At 45.1% G+C, this 15,796-nt stretch overlaps 1 protein-coding gene across 1 annotated transcript in view; it reads right to left on the reverse strand.

The window, feature by feature from the left end:
* LOC139153541 (double C2-like domain-containing protein alpha) overlaps nucleotides 1-13,249 on the reverse strand; it is a 46,307-nt gene extending 33,058 nt beyond the window's left edge. Inside the window, exons 1-2 of the mRNA XM_070727605.1 lie at nucleotides 13,021-13,249; nucleotides 4,035-4,114 (exon numbers count right to left, since the gene is read on the reverse strand). Coding sequence (XP_070583706.1) covers nucleotides 4,035-4,114; nucleotides 13,021-13,249 — 309 coding nt within the window. The remainder of the gene's footprint in view (nucleotides 1-4,034; nucleotides 4,115-13,020) is intronic.
* Nucleotides 13,250-15,796: the final 2,547 nt, after the last annotated feature.

Below are 15,796 nucleotides of genomic sequence, written 5' to 3' on the forward strand. Positions count from 1 at the left end.
TTAGTCGACGGGACCCGGAGAAGGCCAACTCTGTGGGACCTTATTGGCCGCTGGGATTCATGCGGCAGAAGGCGGTTCCGGAGGTATTCTGGTCCGATGCCATGTGATGGCATCTATGCCACAGGTGGCACGCAGAACCTTCTCTGTGGGCACGCGAGACATCACTCCATCTCAGCTCCGCTGTGCATGCACTCATGCCTCCTACGGGTCAGCTGATTTTTGGGTCACTGCCGCACATCTGGGAGGGCAGGTGCATGTCAGAAACAGGTATGCATGTGAAGGAGGTTATGCATGCATGCGTGGGTGTGTGACCCCCCCCATGGCCATTTTTCATCCCAGGAGACTGCAGGGAGGTGTTCTAGGCCCAAAATGGGGTACAAGGAGTGTCGCACACAGGGGACATGTGTGTGTGTGTGTGTGTCGCACGCACATTGTATTTTGGGTACAGGAACGTGACTTTTGGCATGCGGCAACAAAAAGGTTAGCCATTACTATAAAGCCCTACATAGCATTGGGCACAAATCCCAGCGGCCAATTAGGTGCCACAGAGTTGGCCTTCTCCAGGTCTTATCGACTAAACAATGTTGTCTGGCAAGACCTAGGGGAAGAGCCTTCTCTGTGGCAGCCCCGGCCCTCTGGAATCAGCTCCCCCCCAGAGATCCGAATTGCCCCCACCCTCCTTGCCTTCCGCAAGAAGCTTAAGACCCATTTATGACACCAAGCATGGGGGGGATCAACTCCCTCCTCCCGATTCAAGCATTTGTGAATGGTGTGATTATGCTGACCTGTCTGGGTTTTTTTTAGTAATTATGGGTTTTAATTTAGTTTCTTATCATTGTATTTGTATTTTATTGTATTGCTTTTGCTGTTGTGAGCCGCTCCGAGTCCTTGGAGAGGGGCGGCATACAAATCTAGTAAATTATTATTATTATTATTATTATCACTGCCCTATACCATTTCAGGCAAATAGTTATCCAACCTCTTCTTTAAAACTTCCAGTGTTGGAGTATTCACAACTTCTGGAGGCAAGCTGTTCCACTGATTAACCGTTCTGATTGTCAGGAAATTTCCCCTTAGTTCTAAGTTTAGATAGTATAGGATGCCTAAGCAGGGGGTTGGACTAGAAGACCTCCAAGATCCTTTTCAACTTTGTGATTCTACTCTTATGTTCTGTTCTGTTCTTCTCTGCTCTACTCTATTCTACTCTACTCTATTCCATTCTACTCTACTCTATTCTATTCTCTCCTTGTTTAGTTTCCACCCATTGCTTCTTGTTCTACTCCTCAGGTGCTTTGGAGAATAGGTTGGCTCTTTCTTCTTTGTGACAATCCCTGAGATATTGGAACACTGCTACCATGTCTCTCCTGGTCCTTCTTTTAATTAAACTAGCCATGCCCAGTTCCTGCAACCGTTTTTCATATGTTTCAGCCTCTGTTGTTTTTGTTGCTCTTCTCTGCACTCTTTCTAGGGTCTCAGCATTTTGGAGTATAATGGTGACCAAAACTTTATATAATACTCCAAGTGTGGCTTCACCCACGTGGTATAAATCCACTCCTCAACATCCGTAGTATACCTTCATTCTACATATTGACCAGAGGCACTTTCTAGGCATTTCCTGATTGCAATCAATTCTCCATTCAGTAATGAATTAATTGGATTATTCAGAATTACAGATGGTGAGATCTCTGCCATAAGGAACAGAGCACCAAAGCAGGATAGTTTTCATCGCAGATATGGGGAATTCATATCAAAACTGCGGTTGGACATTTCAAAACTCCATTACGAAAGCCTTAACTTACCTTCCTAGCTAGGAAGCTGACCTTTATGTCATCGGTGACCTAAAGATATCACTTCAAATATCAGAACTACCAATGCTGTGCATTTCAATCCTGTCCAGTAGTGGGTTCTAAATCCCATTGCTACCGTTTTTTGGTTTTTTTTTTGTGAGAGTTGGAAGGGACCATGTGGGTCATCAAGTCCAACCCCCTGCCTAAGCAGGAACCCTATAGCATCCTAGCCAAATGGCCGTCCAATTTCCTCTTTAAAATGTCCAGAGTATTGGAGTTCACAACGTCCGCTGGTAGGTTGTTCCACTGGTTGATCGCTCTGACTGTCAGGAAGTTCTTCCTTATTTCCAGGTTGAATCTCTCCTTGGTCAGCTTCCAGCCGTTGTTCCTCGTCCGGCCCTCCGGTGCCCTGGAGAATAAAGTGATCCCCTCCTCTCTGTGGCAACCCCTCGTATACCTGTAGACCGCTCTCATGTCCGCTCTGGCCCTCCTTTTCTCTAGGCTATCCATGCCCAGTTCCCGCAGTCTCTCTTCGTAAGTCTTGGTTTCTAGACCCCTGATCATTTTGGTTGCTCTTTTCTGCACCTTCTCCAGGGTTTCAATGTCTCTTTTGAAGTGTGGCAACCAGAACTGAACACAGTACTCCAAGTGGGGTCTGACCAGGGTGTAGTAGAGTGGTATTAAGACTTCCCTGGTCTTGGAGTGTATTCCCCTGTTGATGCAGCTTAGGATTGTATTGGCTTTTTTGGCTGCTCCTGCACATTGTTGACTCATGTTTAGTTGATTATCCACCAAGACTCAGACATCTCTTTCGCTGTCGCTACTGCTGAGAGGGGTTTCTCCCAGGCTGTATGTGTGTCCAGTTTTTTTTTTACCTAGGTGAAGGACTTTGCTCTTGTGATGTTGAACATCATTTTGTTGGTGTGGGCCTACTGTGTTAGTCTGTCCAGGTCTTTCTGTAATTTGAGCCTGTCTGCAAGGGTGTTGGCTATCCCCGCCAGCTTGGTGTCGTCTGCGAATTTTATTTATTAATTAATTAGATTTATATGCTGCCCCTCTCCGCAGACTCGGGGCGGCTCACAACAATAACAAGAACAATGTAAGAACAAATCTAATAATTTAAAAAACACTAAAAACCCCATTATTAAAAGCAAACACACACACAAACATTCCATGTTGCCCTTCTATTCCCTCGTCCAGGTCATTGATGAAAATGTTTGCACGTGTACTTGTGCGTGACACTTCTGCGCAGAAGCGTCCCAGGCGGATGGGGCGGAGCCTCCCGCTGCCGCTGTTACCGTTTCAGAACTGAGAGCAACCCACCGCGAGTTCGGAGCCATTGCAGAAATTTCAGCTAAACTGCCTTGGCTGGAGAATTGCCACAGGGAAAACGATAGACCAGCCAGAAAAATATTTTTAAAGCCTCGCTCATATAAACATACCCTCTAAATAGTTTACCACACAATCTCTAGAGATGCAAAGGGTGACGTTAAGGAAACAGAAACCTGCCAGCTGGGAATAAGGGTCATCTACTCTTTTCAAAGAGAGGTGGACTCTGGGTGAGTTTTGCTGTGGTTCTGAACTGCCGCAGTATTTCCCATGCTTCCCCCCCCCTTGCCCTCTTCTGTTGCCACAGCAACGCCAGATGCCTGCGGATACCCAGTTGCCGCGCCGCCCGAGATGCTTGAAGATGCTGCAAGCCCACCAGCTGGGAAGGGGGGGGGGGAAGGAGGAGGGGGTGTTGTTTATTGCTGGTGTGTGAGGTGAGGGTCAGGGTTGCTGAAAAGCAGCTGTGGGCGAAGGCCCCGGAGATTTGGTTTCTGACACTTGAAGAGCACTTGCCCGACTTCTGAAGGCTTTGTTAGATGGGGTAGAGAGAAGGGGGCGGAGTGTGGCAGGGGAAAAGAGAGGCTAAAATGAGCATTGCTAGCTCCATAATGAGATTTTCCGCCCCGGTGTGGCCTCTTTTATTAAATCAAGGCCGTTTATTGTGAAAACGCAACATGTGATGTGGAAAGGCTGGATACAAAGGCATGGAGGGTGATAGGAAAGCAAACAGTGTCTTTTCAGCAAGGCTTCCGCAGCCTCCTGTTCTCCAAGTAAGTTGAGTTGAAGCCCTTATAATCCCCCATCGCCAACACACACACACACAAAATCCAGGAGTTGTCCAAACTCCACCAATTTGGAGAAGCTGCTTTGGAAGAGGTTTCTGAGGACCAGTAAAGGGACCAATGTGAGAATGATTACCTTGGCTCGTAGGATGGTGCAGTCAAGGGTGCAGCTTTCTGGATCATAGAGAATATCAAATTCAAGAGTCCCAAGGGATGCTAGAAAAAAAGGCCAGGCAGAAAGGAAGATACATGTTAAAAAGCGATCCGTTTCATCAGTGTTTTCTTTCAAGCTGTCTTTCCAATCCCACTCACAATCTGCAAATTAAGCTCCATCCATCTGTCCAGACCAGTGTTTCCTCAACCTTGGCAACTTTAAGACATGTGGACTTCAACTCCCAGAATTCCCCAGCCAGTCGGGATCCAGACAAATCGACCCCACCCAACCTTGCTTCAGATGAACTGGCTAAAAGTCCCATGAGGCTTGGCCAGCTGTTCTGTCTGGGTCACTCCGGAAGCCAATACCAACCCAAAAAGAGAATCCAGACACACTGGTAAAAGGCAAAGGCAGTTTTATAAAATTCAAGAAAAACACAGGTAACAGAAAATGTCCTTACAAACAGGAAAATGCTGTATATCCACGAAGGCAAAAGTCCATGCAGCAATATAGAATTCTTGCTGCCAAGCCGAGGCTGTAGATAGCAGACCTACACCTCCCACGGGTCTTCCAAAGCTGCTGGGCCACAAGCCAGGAACAGAGACGCCGAGAAACAAGACAGGATAACGCAACTCCAAACTGATAACACTGCACATGGCTTCAAGGGCTTGCCTGCCTTTTAAACCATGCTAAGGAGGACCACACCCAAACCCAGCTATTCCTAATTCAGTGCTGATAATACTTCTTTAATTGCTCCTTTCTTTGATCTGACCGTCTCTGTCGCATGTCAATGACGGCTTGAGCTTCATCACCTAATGACTCCAAACTACTGGCTGGGGAGAGTCCCCCCCCCGGGGCTCTCATGCTGTTCTCCTTCATCCCATTCCTGATTTTCCTCTCCCCCGTCCGACTGTTCAGCCCCCTCCTCTTCGCTGTCATCCTCCTCCGGGCATGGAGCCAGCAGAGACACAGCCGGTCCCTGAGCAGCCTCAGGCTGAATCACAACAGCTAGCATAGCCATCTCTGAACTGGTTTATATCTTTGCATTTGCACGTTTGCATATACAACTGCACAAAGATGGGTTGTGAATTCAAATAATACCAGGGGTGCTCTTATGCTGATGGCTGACCAACACTGTTCGTAAAAATTCTGTACATCTCTATGTAAATGTTCTCTATCCGTGAGCTATGGATAGGAGGGTACACTTTCATCTTGAATATCTCAAGTGCCCCGCTTCCCCTTCCCTTCTGATAATCTAATTTAGACACTAGTAAAACTGAATGTGATGTCCTGAATTAATTGTGCAAATACAGTAAGACATGTTAGGAGATGCATAATAATTGAGCTCCTGTTTCCCATGGGACAAAGCAAAGAAAGTTGACTTATGTTTCTGAATCAGCCATCAGTAGACACATAGAAATAAAACATATTTACACACCATTCAAAAGAGAGGAAGGCAGCTAAAAGACCAGCAGTCAACACCAGATAAGCAAGACAATAAAAACAAGCAGAAAACAAAACCATAATTAAGGAGCTACTAAGGAGAAAACCAGGGGATCCCCTTACATCCCCTTACACTGATGAAGTTACCAATTTGGGCGACGAGATATCTGAAAACAAACAACCAAACTCAGAGAGCACCAAGGACTCCACAAATATAAGTGTAGGAATTATTCTACCTTCCTTATCACAGTCTCTTTTTTTCCTGCAAATTAAACTTCCTAGAATACTATATGTCTTCTCTCTGGGACAGTTGCCCAGTTGTGAATTATTCAGGACCCATAAGGATGTCTGCAAAGATTGTTAAAAAAGCAATCAAGAAGGCGGCTGTGACAGTGCAATTCAAGACCTGTTTGTTTTTTAAGTGCATTGCATATGTGACACTACTAAAAACCAGGCAGAGCTATGATTACATCATTGTTTCTGCCATCTTGACTTTTTGATCATACCTTGGGGACTCGCTATTTATTTCTGCTTTTGTTTTTCTCTAGGCCTAGAAAACTCGCTTGGCCTTGGTGAGTTAGAGCTTTTCCCTCCCTCCTGTCTTCATGAAAGTATTTACACGTTTGGGTGACATTTCTGAGCAAATAAATCCATCCAGCCCACCTAGACGTCCCCATCTTTTAAAGCTAGAAGGCTTAATCTGAGCTATGTAGGAACAATTTGCAGTACCTCAGTGGCATAAAACAAAACACTCTCTCCTTTATGGGTTCCAAGACATTGTGATTGATCTATAAATTGCACGGATCAATAGTCTGCCACAGTAAAAAGGTTTCTTGGCCTGGGTCATGGACTGCGTTTTGTCAATTTTGGAAGGAAATTTACTTCTACTTGCTTAGTCTTTGGCCTATTGTCTGTTGCCCCATTTCACAAATAGGGCGTGTTCACCAAATGTGTGAAGTCACAATTCTTTCCGGCTTGGCTGTGTTGTGTAAGATAGCCATCGTGACCTGTTTATGGCACTTAAGGGCTCAGCAGGTAGTATGCACCCTACCAATTCTTCAATAAACCATGGTTTAGTTATAGTTAGGAAGGAGTTAGCTAGTCCCGAGTCCATAAAATTCAACCAGAAGAGAAGAAAGAGGATGGGCTTCCTCTCCTCACTCGTCAACACCAGGCATTTCTCGCTAGCCAAGCGATAGCCACCAACGGTTGGGCTCCCTTTCTCTACCTGAGAAAAGCCAGATCCCAGAGCGCATGGCGAACATGCACAAACTGCTGATGAATGATGCATAAGAGATCAGGAGCAAAAAACGTGATGCATTCTCCCTTTCTCCCCACACTTACCCTCCTCTGGTCTTCAGCCAGGCTACACAATTTTAAAGCCACGTGAAAAGGACTTACACATCCCCTACACATATGTTATCAGACTGTACCTCTTTGTATCAGGATACATTTATTTGTATGGGTTTCTGGAGGGCTTTCTGTTTTGGTGCATGCCTCTGTCTGGTAACAGATCTCTCTCTCTCTCTGTCTCTGTCTCCCTCTCTCCACCCCTCTCCCCCTCGCCTCCCCTCCCCCTCTTTCTATCTCTCCCTCTCTCTCTCTCCCCCTCCTCCCTCTCTCCCTCTCTTTCTCCCCCTCCTCTCTCTCTCACTCTTTCTCCTACCCTCTCCCCCTCCTCCCCCCTCTCTCCCCCTTCTCTCTATCTCTCTCTCACTCTGTCTTTCTCCCACCCTCTCCCTCTCTTCCGTCACTCTCCCTCTCTCCCTCTCTCTCCCCTGTCCACCTCCTCTCTCTCTTACTCTGTCTTTCTCCCACCCTCTCCCCCCTCTCTCCCTCTTTCCCCTTCCTTTCTCTCTTCCTCTCCCCTCTCTCCCCCTCCTTTCTCTCCCTCCCTTCTCTCTCCCTCTCTCCCTCTCTATCCCCCAACTCTCTCCCTCTCTCTCCCCTTCCTTTCTCTCTCCCTCTCCCCTCTCTCCCTCCCTCTCCCTCTCTCTCCCCCTCCCCCCTCTCTCCCCTCTCCTCCTTCTCTCTCTCTCTCCCTCCCCCTCCCCCCTCCTTTTTCTCCCTCCCTCCCCCTCTCACCCCTCTCCCCCTTCTCTATCTCTCTCTCCCCCTCTCCTCCTCCTTTCTCTCCCTCTCTCTCCCCTCTCCTCCTTCTCTCTGTCTCTCTCTCCCCCCTCTCTCTCCCTCCTTTCTCTCCCTCCCTCCCTCCCCCTCCCTCCCCTTCTCTATCTCTCTCTCACCCTCCTTTCTCTCCCTCCCTCCCTCTCTCCCCTCTCCTCCTTCTCTCTCTCTCTCTCCCTCTTCCCCCCCTCTCTATCTACATTATCCACTCCTATTGTTGACCCAGAATCTGCGTGTGTGTACAGATGGCATCATTATCTCTAGACACCTGCAGATCTGTGGAAAGTCCCCAAGGAGACACCCAATGTCCTGAGATGTCAGGGACCACCCAGTGTCCCTAAAGAACCTCCCCGTGTACTAAGTACATCTTGATATCGCATTTACTGTGTGTCAGACTTTCTGGGCGATTCCTGTATCTCTTATGTGCTAGCCTTGCTGGCTGGAGGGTAAGCAAAAGGTATGAAAACAAGAATCTTTGTGTGTTTAGAGCTTCTTCTCCATCTTTGTTTAGCTGAATACCTGAAGTTTGTCTCTATTTTACCCAGCCACACCTTAAATTCAGCACAACATTATGTCAGCTTCTTTCCCCCCTCCTTCCCTTGTTCTGTACCTATCATTCATAAACGTTCCTTCCTTCCCTCCCTTCCCCTCCTAGCTCTCTTCTTCCCTCCCTCCCTTCTTCTTTCCTCCCTCCCTTCTTTCTTTCTTCCTTTCTTCCTTCTCTCCCTCTCCTCCCTCCTTTCCTTCCCTCCCTCCTGTCTTACGAGAGTCGGTGTCTATATGTGTGTGCGCGTACATACACCTGTAGGAGAGCATATAAATGCAATGTCTCTTTTATGCTGGGCTGTGTTAACAGCAGAGGGTGTGGGTTTGTGAGATTGTTTTTGCTAGAGAAGATGCCTGGGTGAACATCTGCATGCATGGGTTGTCCCAGAAACATGAGTTGTGGGGCTTCAATAACTCTTCAGAGGCAGGTCCAAGGGAAAAAACTGACATCCTGATTTTTTACTACCATGGGATTTTTTGCTGATACCCACAGTTCATGTAACTCTCTGCACATAGCAGGTATGTGCTTGGACTGAGACAAATAAATGTGCACAGGCTTGACCAAATTTACCAAATATTTTCAGGCTTTGAATGTGCATATTTATTTGCCTTAGCATAAGCACAAGCACAAGAAGGTAGGAACAGGACATGTTTCCAAAAGATTTGGCTCTCCAATGGCTATCTAGTATTTCTCCTAGTCCTAAAAATAAATATGTGCAGGAACCAATTCTTTCCTTCATCTGTTCCTCTCCCACTACAACTCCAGTTGCAGCAGGTCACTTCATCCTATTGTGAATCCTGAGAGAAGAATGGTACGTGCATGAAAGCAACAGTTTACCAGATCCAGCCTGCAGGGATTCAGAGGACCACTTAGAGGTCAGTACAGAGTCTTCTGTATCTTTTTACTGCCACCTAGTGGCTAGGTAGATTTTTGCAACCCCGGATTTGCTAGGTTGCATCCTTTTTCGGAATCTGTTTGCAAGCCGCAGGTCTTAAGGAAATTCACAGGCAGCCTTTCCCCACATTTGCCCCACAAGCAGCAAATGATAATCCCATGAAGACTTGGAGGTTCCCCTCAGCCACTGTGACTACTCAAGCCAACCCCAAATTCCACGAGAAACATATTTCAAAGCCCCAACTATGCTGGTTTGTGCTTGAATGACTGCGTATCATGTCTAGTCCCTGTATTGAGAAAGCTGTGATGCAGGGCCCATTAATGCAAAAGTAGCATTTTCTCTGGAAGAAGATGGGAAAGCACTGGTGGTCTCTAAGGTTTGGCACACTAAGCCAGTATCTACTCAGTTTTAGCCTAAAGTTAGCTCTGCTCTGATGGGTTGCAGAGTCAGAGAAGAGGCTCACGGTATCTTGTGATGTCATGTAGGGAGGAGGTGGCTCCCCAGGAGGGAGGGGGTTCATGCCAGAGGAGTAAGAGGCAAACTCAGCCCAGAGGCCAAATGTGAGAGAAAGAGGGTGAAGACAGAACCTCCCTAATGCTTCACAGAATATACTGTAGGTGCAGAAATGTAGAGTCCTCTGTCCAACAAGATTTTGCCTATAGAGGTGAAACAATAAAGAACTCAGCTTGAAAGGATTGCCATGTATCATTCTCAATTTTGGGTTTGACAATCTAGAGCAGTGACACGTGGAGCCATTTCTTCTGGCAAGTGAGCCGTTGCCCTAGCTCACCTACAGCACACATGTGAACGCTGGCCAGCTGATTTTCGGCTTGCACAGAGGCTCCAGGAGGGCATTTTCAGCTTCCAGAGGGCCTCTGGGGGGATGGAGAGGGCGTTTTTGCCTTCTCCGGGCTCCAGGGAAACCTCTGGAGCCTGCAGAGGGGGAAAACAGGCCTACTGAGCCCACCAGAAGTTGGGAAATGAGCTGTTTCTGACCTCCAGAGGGCCTCTGGGAAGGGCAGGAGAGGGGGATTTTCACCCTCCCCAGGCATTAAATTATGGATATGGGCACTCGCGCACACGTTTTCGGCACCCGAGTGGAAAAAGGTTCGCCATCACCGATCTTGAAATAGTTTAATCACAGTAGATTATGAGTAGTGAAACAATATTGGTGAGCTTGGCCATACAAGATTTGCATATGAGAAAGATAAGCATGGATTTGTGCATGTGCCTGTTTCAAATTCCGGGTCCAAAAAGATCCCAGATGGTTGAGACAAATTGCTTTTATGTGTCCCTCTAGATGTGAATCCAGCTACCTGAGTCTCTTAAACCTTGCCAGATACGAAATAGCTTGATTTGGTGAAGGGAGAAGAGATCATATATATTATACCAGTGGTGGGTTGCTACAGGTTCGCACTGGTTTGGGCGAACCAGTACTGGAGGTGGCCAGAGGCTCCGCCCACCCACCTGGATGTCATCAAAAACACTCTGCGCATGCGTATGCACCCATGCATTCCTGTTCCTGAGCCGGTAGCAAAGGTAAGTGAAACCCACTACTGTATTATACATATCATAAAAATATATCATGTTTTTATTAAGATTTTTTAAATACGTTTGCTCAAAATTGCAACTTTCCCCATTCTGGGTGTGCTGTAGAGGACAGAAATTGCCATATCATGTTCTGCAGACCTTTTAAGTTTATCTTTTACTATGGGCCAATGTGCATGTATTATTTTACTGTGCACTGAGTGTGGCTATTTACAATTAAGTATGACTGCCTCGGGGCAAAGACAGGATTCTGTTTTCTGGATCTCTCTGGCGTTCACTCAGCCTAAAACCTCAAGAGATTCACTAGACTTTATTTCCAGATCAATGTGCAAACTATAGCAGGGAGGAGAAGCACATTTTATAGCATATATGACAAAGAATGAACAAGGTTCAGAACACAATGGTTACACTTAAATATCATAATGGCAGAGTTGTTCAGGAAAGTCTCCCCAGAACATTGGCTATAAATGTGACAAGGGCTCATACAAACACCACTTTTAAGTGAACAGTGTAGGTGGATGAATGTATTGAAGGAAGAGGAATGTATCTCTCTAGAACAGTGAGGGCGAACCTTTCTTTTCCTCAGGTGCTGAAAGAGCATGCGCTCGCGCTATTGCACATGAGCGAGTGCCCACACTCATAGTTCAATGCCTGGGAAGGATGAAAACAGCTTTCCCTACCCCTTGAAGGCCCTCTGGAGGCCGGAAACAGAATGTTTCCCAGCTTCTAGTTGGCCCAGTAGGTTCATGTTTTACCCACCCCAGACTCCAAAGGCTTCCCTGGAGCTGGGGGAGGGTAAAAACACCCCACTTCCCCCAGAGGCTCTCTGGAAGCCAAAAATGCCCTCCCAGAGCCTCTGCGAGCCAAAAATCAGCTGGCTGGCACACACATGCACGTTGAAGTTGAGCTAGGGCAATGTTGTAAACATGATCCAAGTATTGCCCACAAGATCATATGCTGCAATATCCTGCCTGTCGGCGACTACTTCAGCTTCAACCACAACAACACAAGAGCACACAACAGATTTAAACTCAATATTAACTGCTCCAAACTTGACTGTAAAAAATATGACTTCAGTAACCGAGTTGTCGAAGCGTGGAACTCATTACCGGACTCCACAGTGTCATCCCCAAACCCCCAACACTTTACCCTTGGATTATCTACAGTTGACCTATCCAGATTCTTAAGAGGTCAGTAAGGGGCGAGTACAAGTGCACTAGAGTGCCTTCCGTCCCCTGTCCTATTGCTCTCCTATATCTCCTCTACCTTTCTTCTATTCCTATATCTCTTCTTCTATTCTTTCATTGATATGTTCTATTCCTATAACTTCTCTTCTATTCTTTCTTAGATATATTTTATTATGAGTATATCATCTATAACCTTTATTATGTATTTTACTGTGTGTATACCCACTAAAACCCTCATTGTGTATTGGACAAAATCAATCAATCAATCAATCAATCAATCAATCAATGGCTCGCGGGCCAGCAGATATGGCTTTGTGTGCAAGCATGGTTGACTGGGAAATTTAGGAGTTGAAGTCCACAAGTCTTAAAGTTGCCTAGTTTGGAGAACCCACTCTATACCATTCCAGACCAATGACTGTCCAATCTCCTCTTTAAAACCTCCAGTGAATATTCCGAGTTTCTGTTAGAGAGAAGTTGAGAAGATGAACATTGTTTTCCCTGTGACAAGAGCTAATGCTGAGTCAGTGGCAGCTAATCAATCAGTGAAGATTCCATTGTCCATGTTTTTGAGAACTGTTTTGTAAGACAGACTTGTTTATGACAAACATATTGTTTGCATAAGGTAGCATTTGAGAGAATATGGATGCCAGTGTGGTAGCAAGTTGACATTAAAGTGAAGGATGAACCTCCGGGTGGTCATTCACAAAATTTTAATATGCCTTTGTAGGTATGTGGGGGGGAAAAAAAGTCTAAATATGAGTGAGTTGATGGGTATAATATGAGGCAGACTTGCTGGTTCTACTCGCACATCAATCTTAGCCTTGTTTGAATTATTGAACAAACTATGGTGACTTAGATCATAGGTCTTGCTAAGTCATAAACCACGACTGACAAACCACAATGGTTCACATTGGTTGAACAAATTATTAATGAGTCAGTTTGCGCATTCCGCTGTCAGAATCAAACTAACTTATTGTATGCCCCACAGAACAATGTGCATATCAAATTGCCAGCTGTCAAGCATTTCTATATGGGATTTGTATTGAAGTAGTCTCTATCTTAAAATATAGGATACGAAGAGAGAAGTTGATACATGAAGTGACAGTCGATGAAAGAGAAATCTTCATGGAATGTGCAATGTAGCCAGCTGTTTTCTCTTGGATTAAAGGGTAGTTTGATCAAAGCTCATGTCTTCTCAACAGACAGGGGAATTATACTTACTGTTCTCATCAGAATCATATCCTTCAGTAGATTCACCTTCCCCCGTTCCTGGGGGTACAGTTGTTCCTTCCCCTCTCATCCTATCTTGGGTCGTCAGCACTCCTTCCAGCCCAGGATGCGGAAAATAAGCTGAGATTTGGGCAATGGGCCTTATCGGTCCAGGGGACACATCAATGGCCATGTGCTCTCGGATAGGAACTGATGCGCGGTCTCCACGGCGGACAGTCATTGGAGGAACAGTCGGCTGTGCTGAAAAAAGGGGAGAGAATTTCAGTTATTAGTTTTCATCCTCAGTTGTATACTGGTATGCTAAGGTGCCGTAGGCAAACTTGCTTGAATAAAACCCATTGGGCTTGATTTTCAAGGAAATACTGGCTTGTTCTTAATAAAGTGGCATTCGGCTTCTCCAGAAATGGGGGAGTGATGTTTCGGATACTGTATGTAAACTTTTCAAGATTCTACCATGTGGCGACAATGAAGTTGAAATCACCTCAGTCCCTGTTTCTGTCTCTCCCCCCCTCCCTCCCTCCCTCCCTCACTTCCTGTCTCTGTCTGTCTGTCTGTCTGTCTGTCTGTCTGTCTGTCTGTCTGTCTGTCTGTCTGATCTCTCTACCTATTATGTGTCACATTTTAAATCTCCCTCACAGAGCCCTTATTACATTATAAATTTTATAGAGACATCAGGTCAATCTACCCTGTGTACTCCTAATTCGTAAATTCTCTCCAAGGCCAGATAAATTTTGCACAAACCTTCTCCTTGAAGACTTAAAACCATTCATTACACGGGCAATAGCTAAATTTTATGTTACTGCAATGAAAGCAAGATATAATTACCGGTAGTAAAATCAGAATTATCTTTGTTTAAAATAATACTTCGGGTTTGATACATCTTAACTGATACCTGTTTATTTACATCCTGCCGTTATTATTTTTAAAATTATTCAATGTGGCAAACATTAGATTAGATTAGATTTATTGGATTTATATGCCGCCCCTCTCCGTAGACTCGGGGCGGCTCACAACAATGGTAAAAACAGTACATAGCAACAAATCTAATATTTAGCAATCTAAATTACAGTTTTAGGTAAAAAAATCCAAAAGAAACCCCAATATATAAAAAACAAGCACACAGTCGAATCATACGTAGAAACTACATGGGCCAGGGGGAGATGTTTCAATTCCCCCATGCCTGATGGCAGAGGTGGGTTTTAAGGAGTTTCCGAAAGGCAAGGAGGGTATCCCACACACTTTCCTCCTATTTTCCCCACAATAACCACCCTGTGAAGTGGATTGCGCTGAGAGAGAGTGACTGGCCCAATCACCCCGCTGGCTTTCATGGCTAAGGCGGGACTAGAACTCCCTGTCTCCTGGTGATTGGTCCAAAGTCACCCAGCTGGCTTTTCAGGGCTAAGACAACACTTGAACTCATGGTTTCCTACTTTCTAGCTTGGTGCTTTTACCACTAGACCAGTGATGGCGAACCTTTTTTTCCTCAGATGCTGAAAGAGTGTGCGCCCTCCCAGAGCCTCTGTGCAAGCCAAAAATCAGCTGGCTGGCACATACATGCACATTGGAGCTGAGCTAGGGCAATGGTTAGCGTGTAAGCAATATAGTGCCATCACTGCACTAGACCAAACTGGCAGGAATTCAAGGTGGCGAACACGTTCAATACACCCTCTTCCTCTTATTTTTCCCAGAACAACAACCCTGTGGTGTGGATTGGGCTGAGAGAGGCCCGCCCAAAATTGCGCAGCTGGCTTTTATGGCTGAATCAAAAATTAGAGCTTTAACTGCTAAACCAAATTGGCTGATTGTTTGATGAATTGTTAGGGGATATATAGTTTTTGTTTTTATTTTGTATGTATTGATGTTTTAGATTTATCCTCTAGGTAACAACTGTATTAACATAGCAATCGAAGAGTGAATGTTGTACTACGTGATTTATTTTGCTACTTATTAGAAAATTATTGTATTCATTTGTTTCACACTGTTTTTGTACTTTTAAATTTCGCTTGTCATTGATGAAATAAATATTATTGATTGGTTCTCCCTCTAAACTAGGATGATTGGCAGGTCAAATTTGCTACTTTGCAGGGAGGCAAAGATTTCTTTGTTGCCAGAAGAATTGAGAAATTCAACCAGACAGTACCTTTAAAGGGAACAAACAAACAAAAACCCCTTTGTGTGAGCAAGTATTTATGATGGTGAACTACAATTTGTATTAGTAAAGAAATATCTTATACCCTTAGTGTCAAGGAGAAATAACCAATGTTTAAGCTTTGAACTAAACATTTCATTATTTTCTTTATAAGGTATTTCAGGTAGGTTTCAGGGGGGGGGATTGACAGAAAAAACTGATACTTTCTAGGCTAGAAATGCATCTCTCTTAATCATGGCCACCTTGATGTTAGATAGGTTTCTCAACCTTACTGATATTTACACTTCAACTGGCTGGGGAATCCTGGGAGTTGAATTCCACATACAGTATCTGAAAGCAGCCAAGATTGAGAAACATGGGCTAAACCATAGGAAATTGGCTATGTCAAGCAGGCTAACAGCCTAAGGCTATTTACTCTATGTTGACTATGTTTGAATATAAGCCCTTGTATTCAGAAACAGAAGTGCAGAAAATGGCTGGTTAGGTAAGGTAAGGTTTGCTGATGACTGAGAATTCTACTAATTCATTTAGTAGAATTAAAGACTTATTGCAATGTTTTTAAGCATCCTTGTGTTTGTTCATTTGCTTGATTTGTATTTCGACATTTTAGGATTCTTC

Source organism: Erythrolamprus reginae, chromosome Z (genome assembly GCF_031021105.1).
Source record: "Erythrolamprus reginae isolate rEryReg1 chromosome Z, rEryReg1.hap1, whole genome shotgun sequence".
NCBI classification, from domain to species: domain Eukaryota; kingdom Metazoa; phylum Chordata; class Lepidosauria; order Squamata; family Dipsadidae; genus Erythrolamprus; species Erythrolamprus reginae.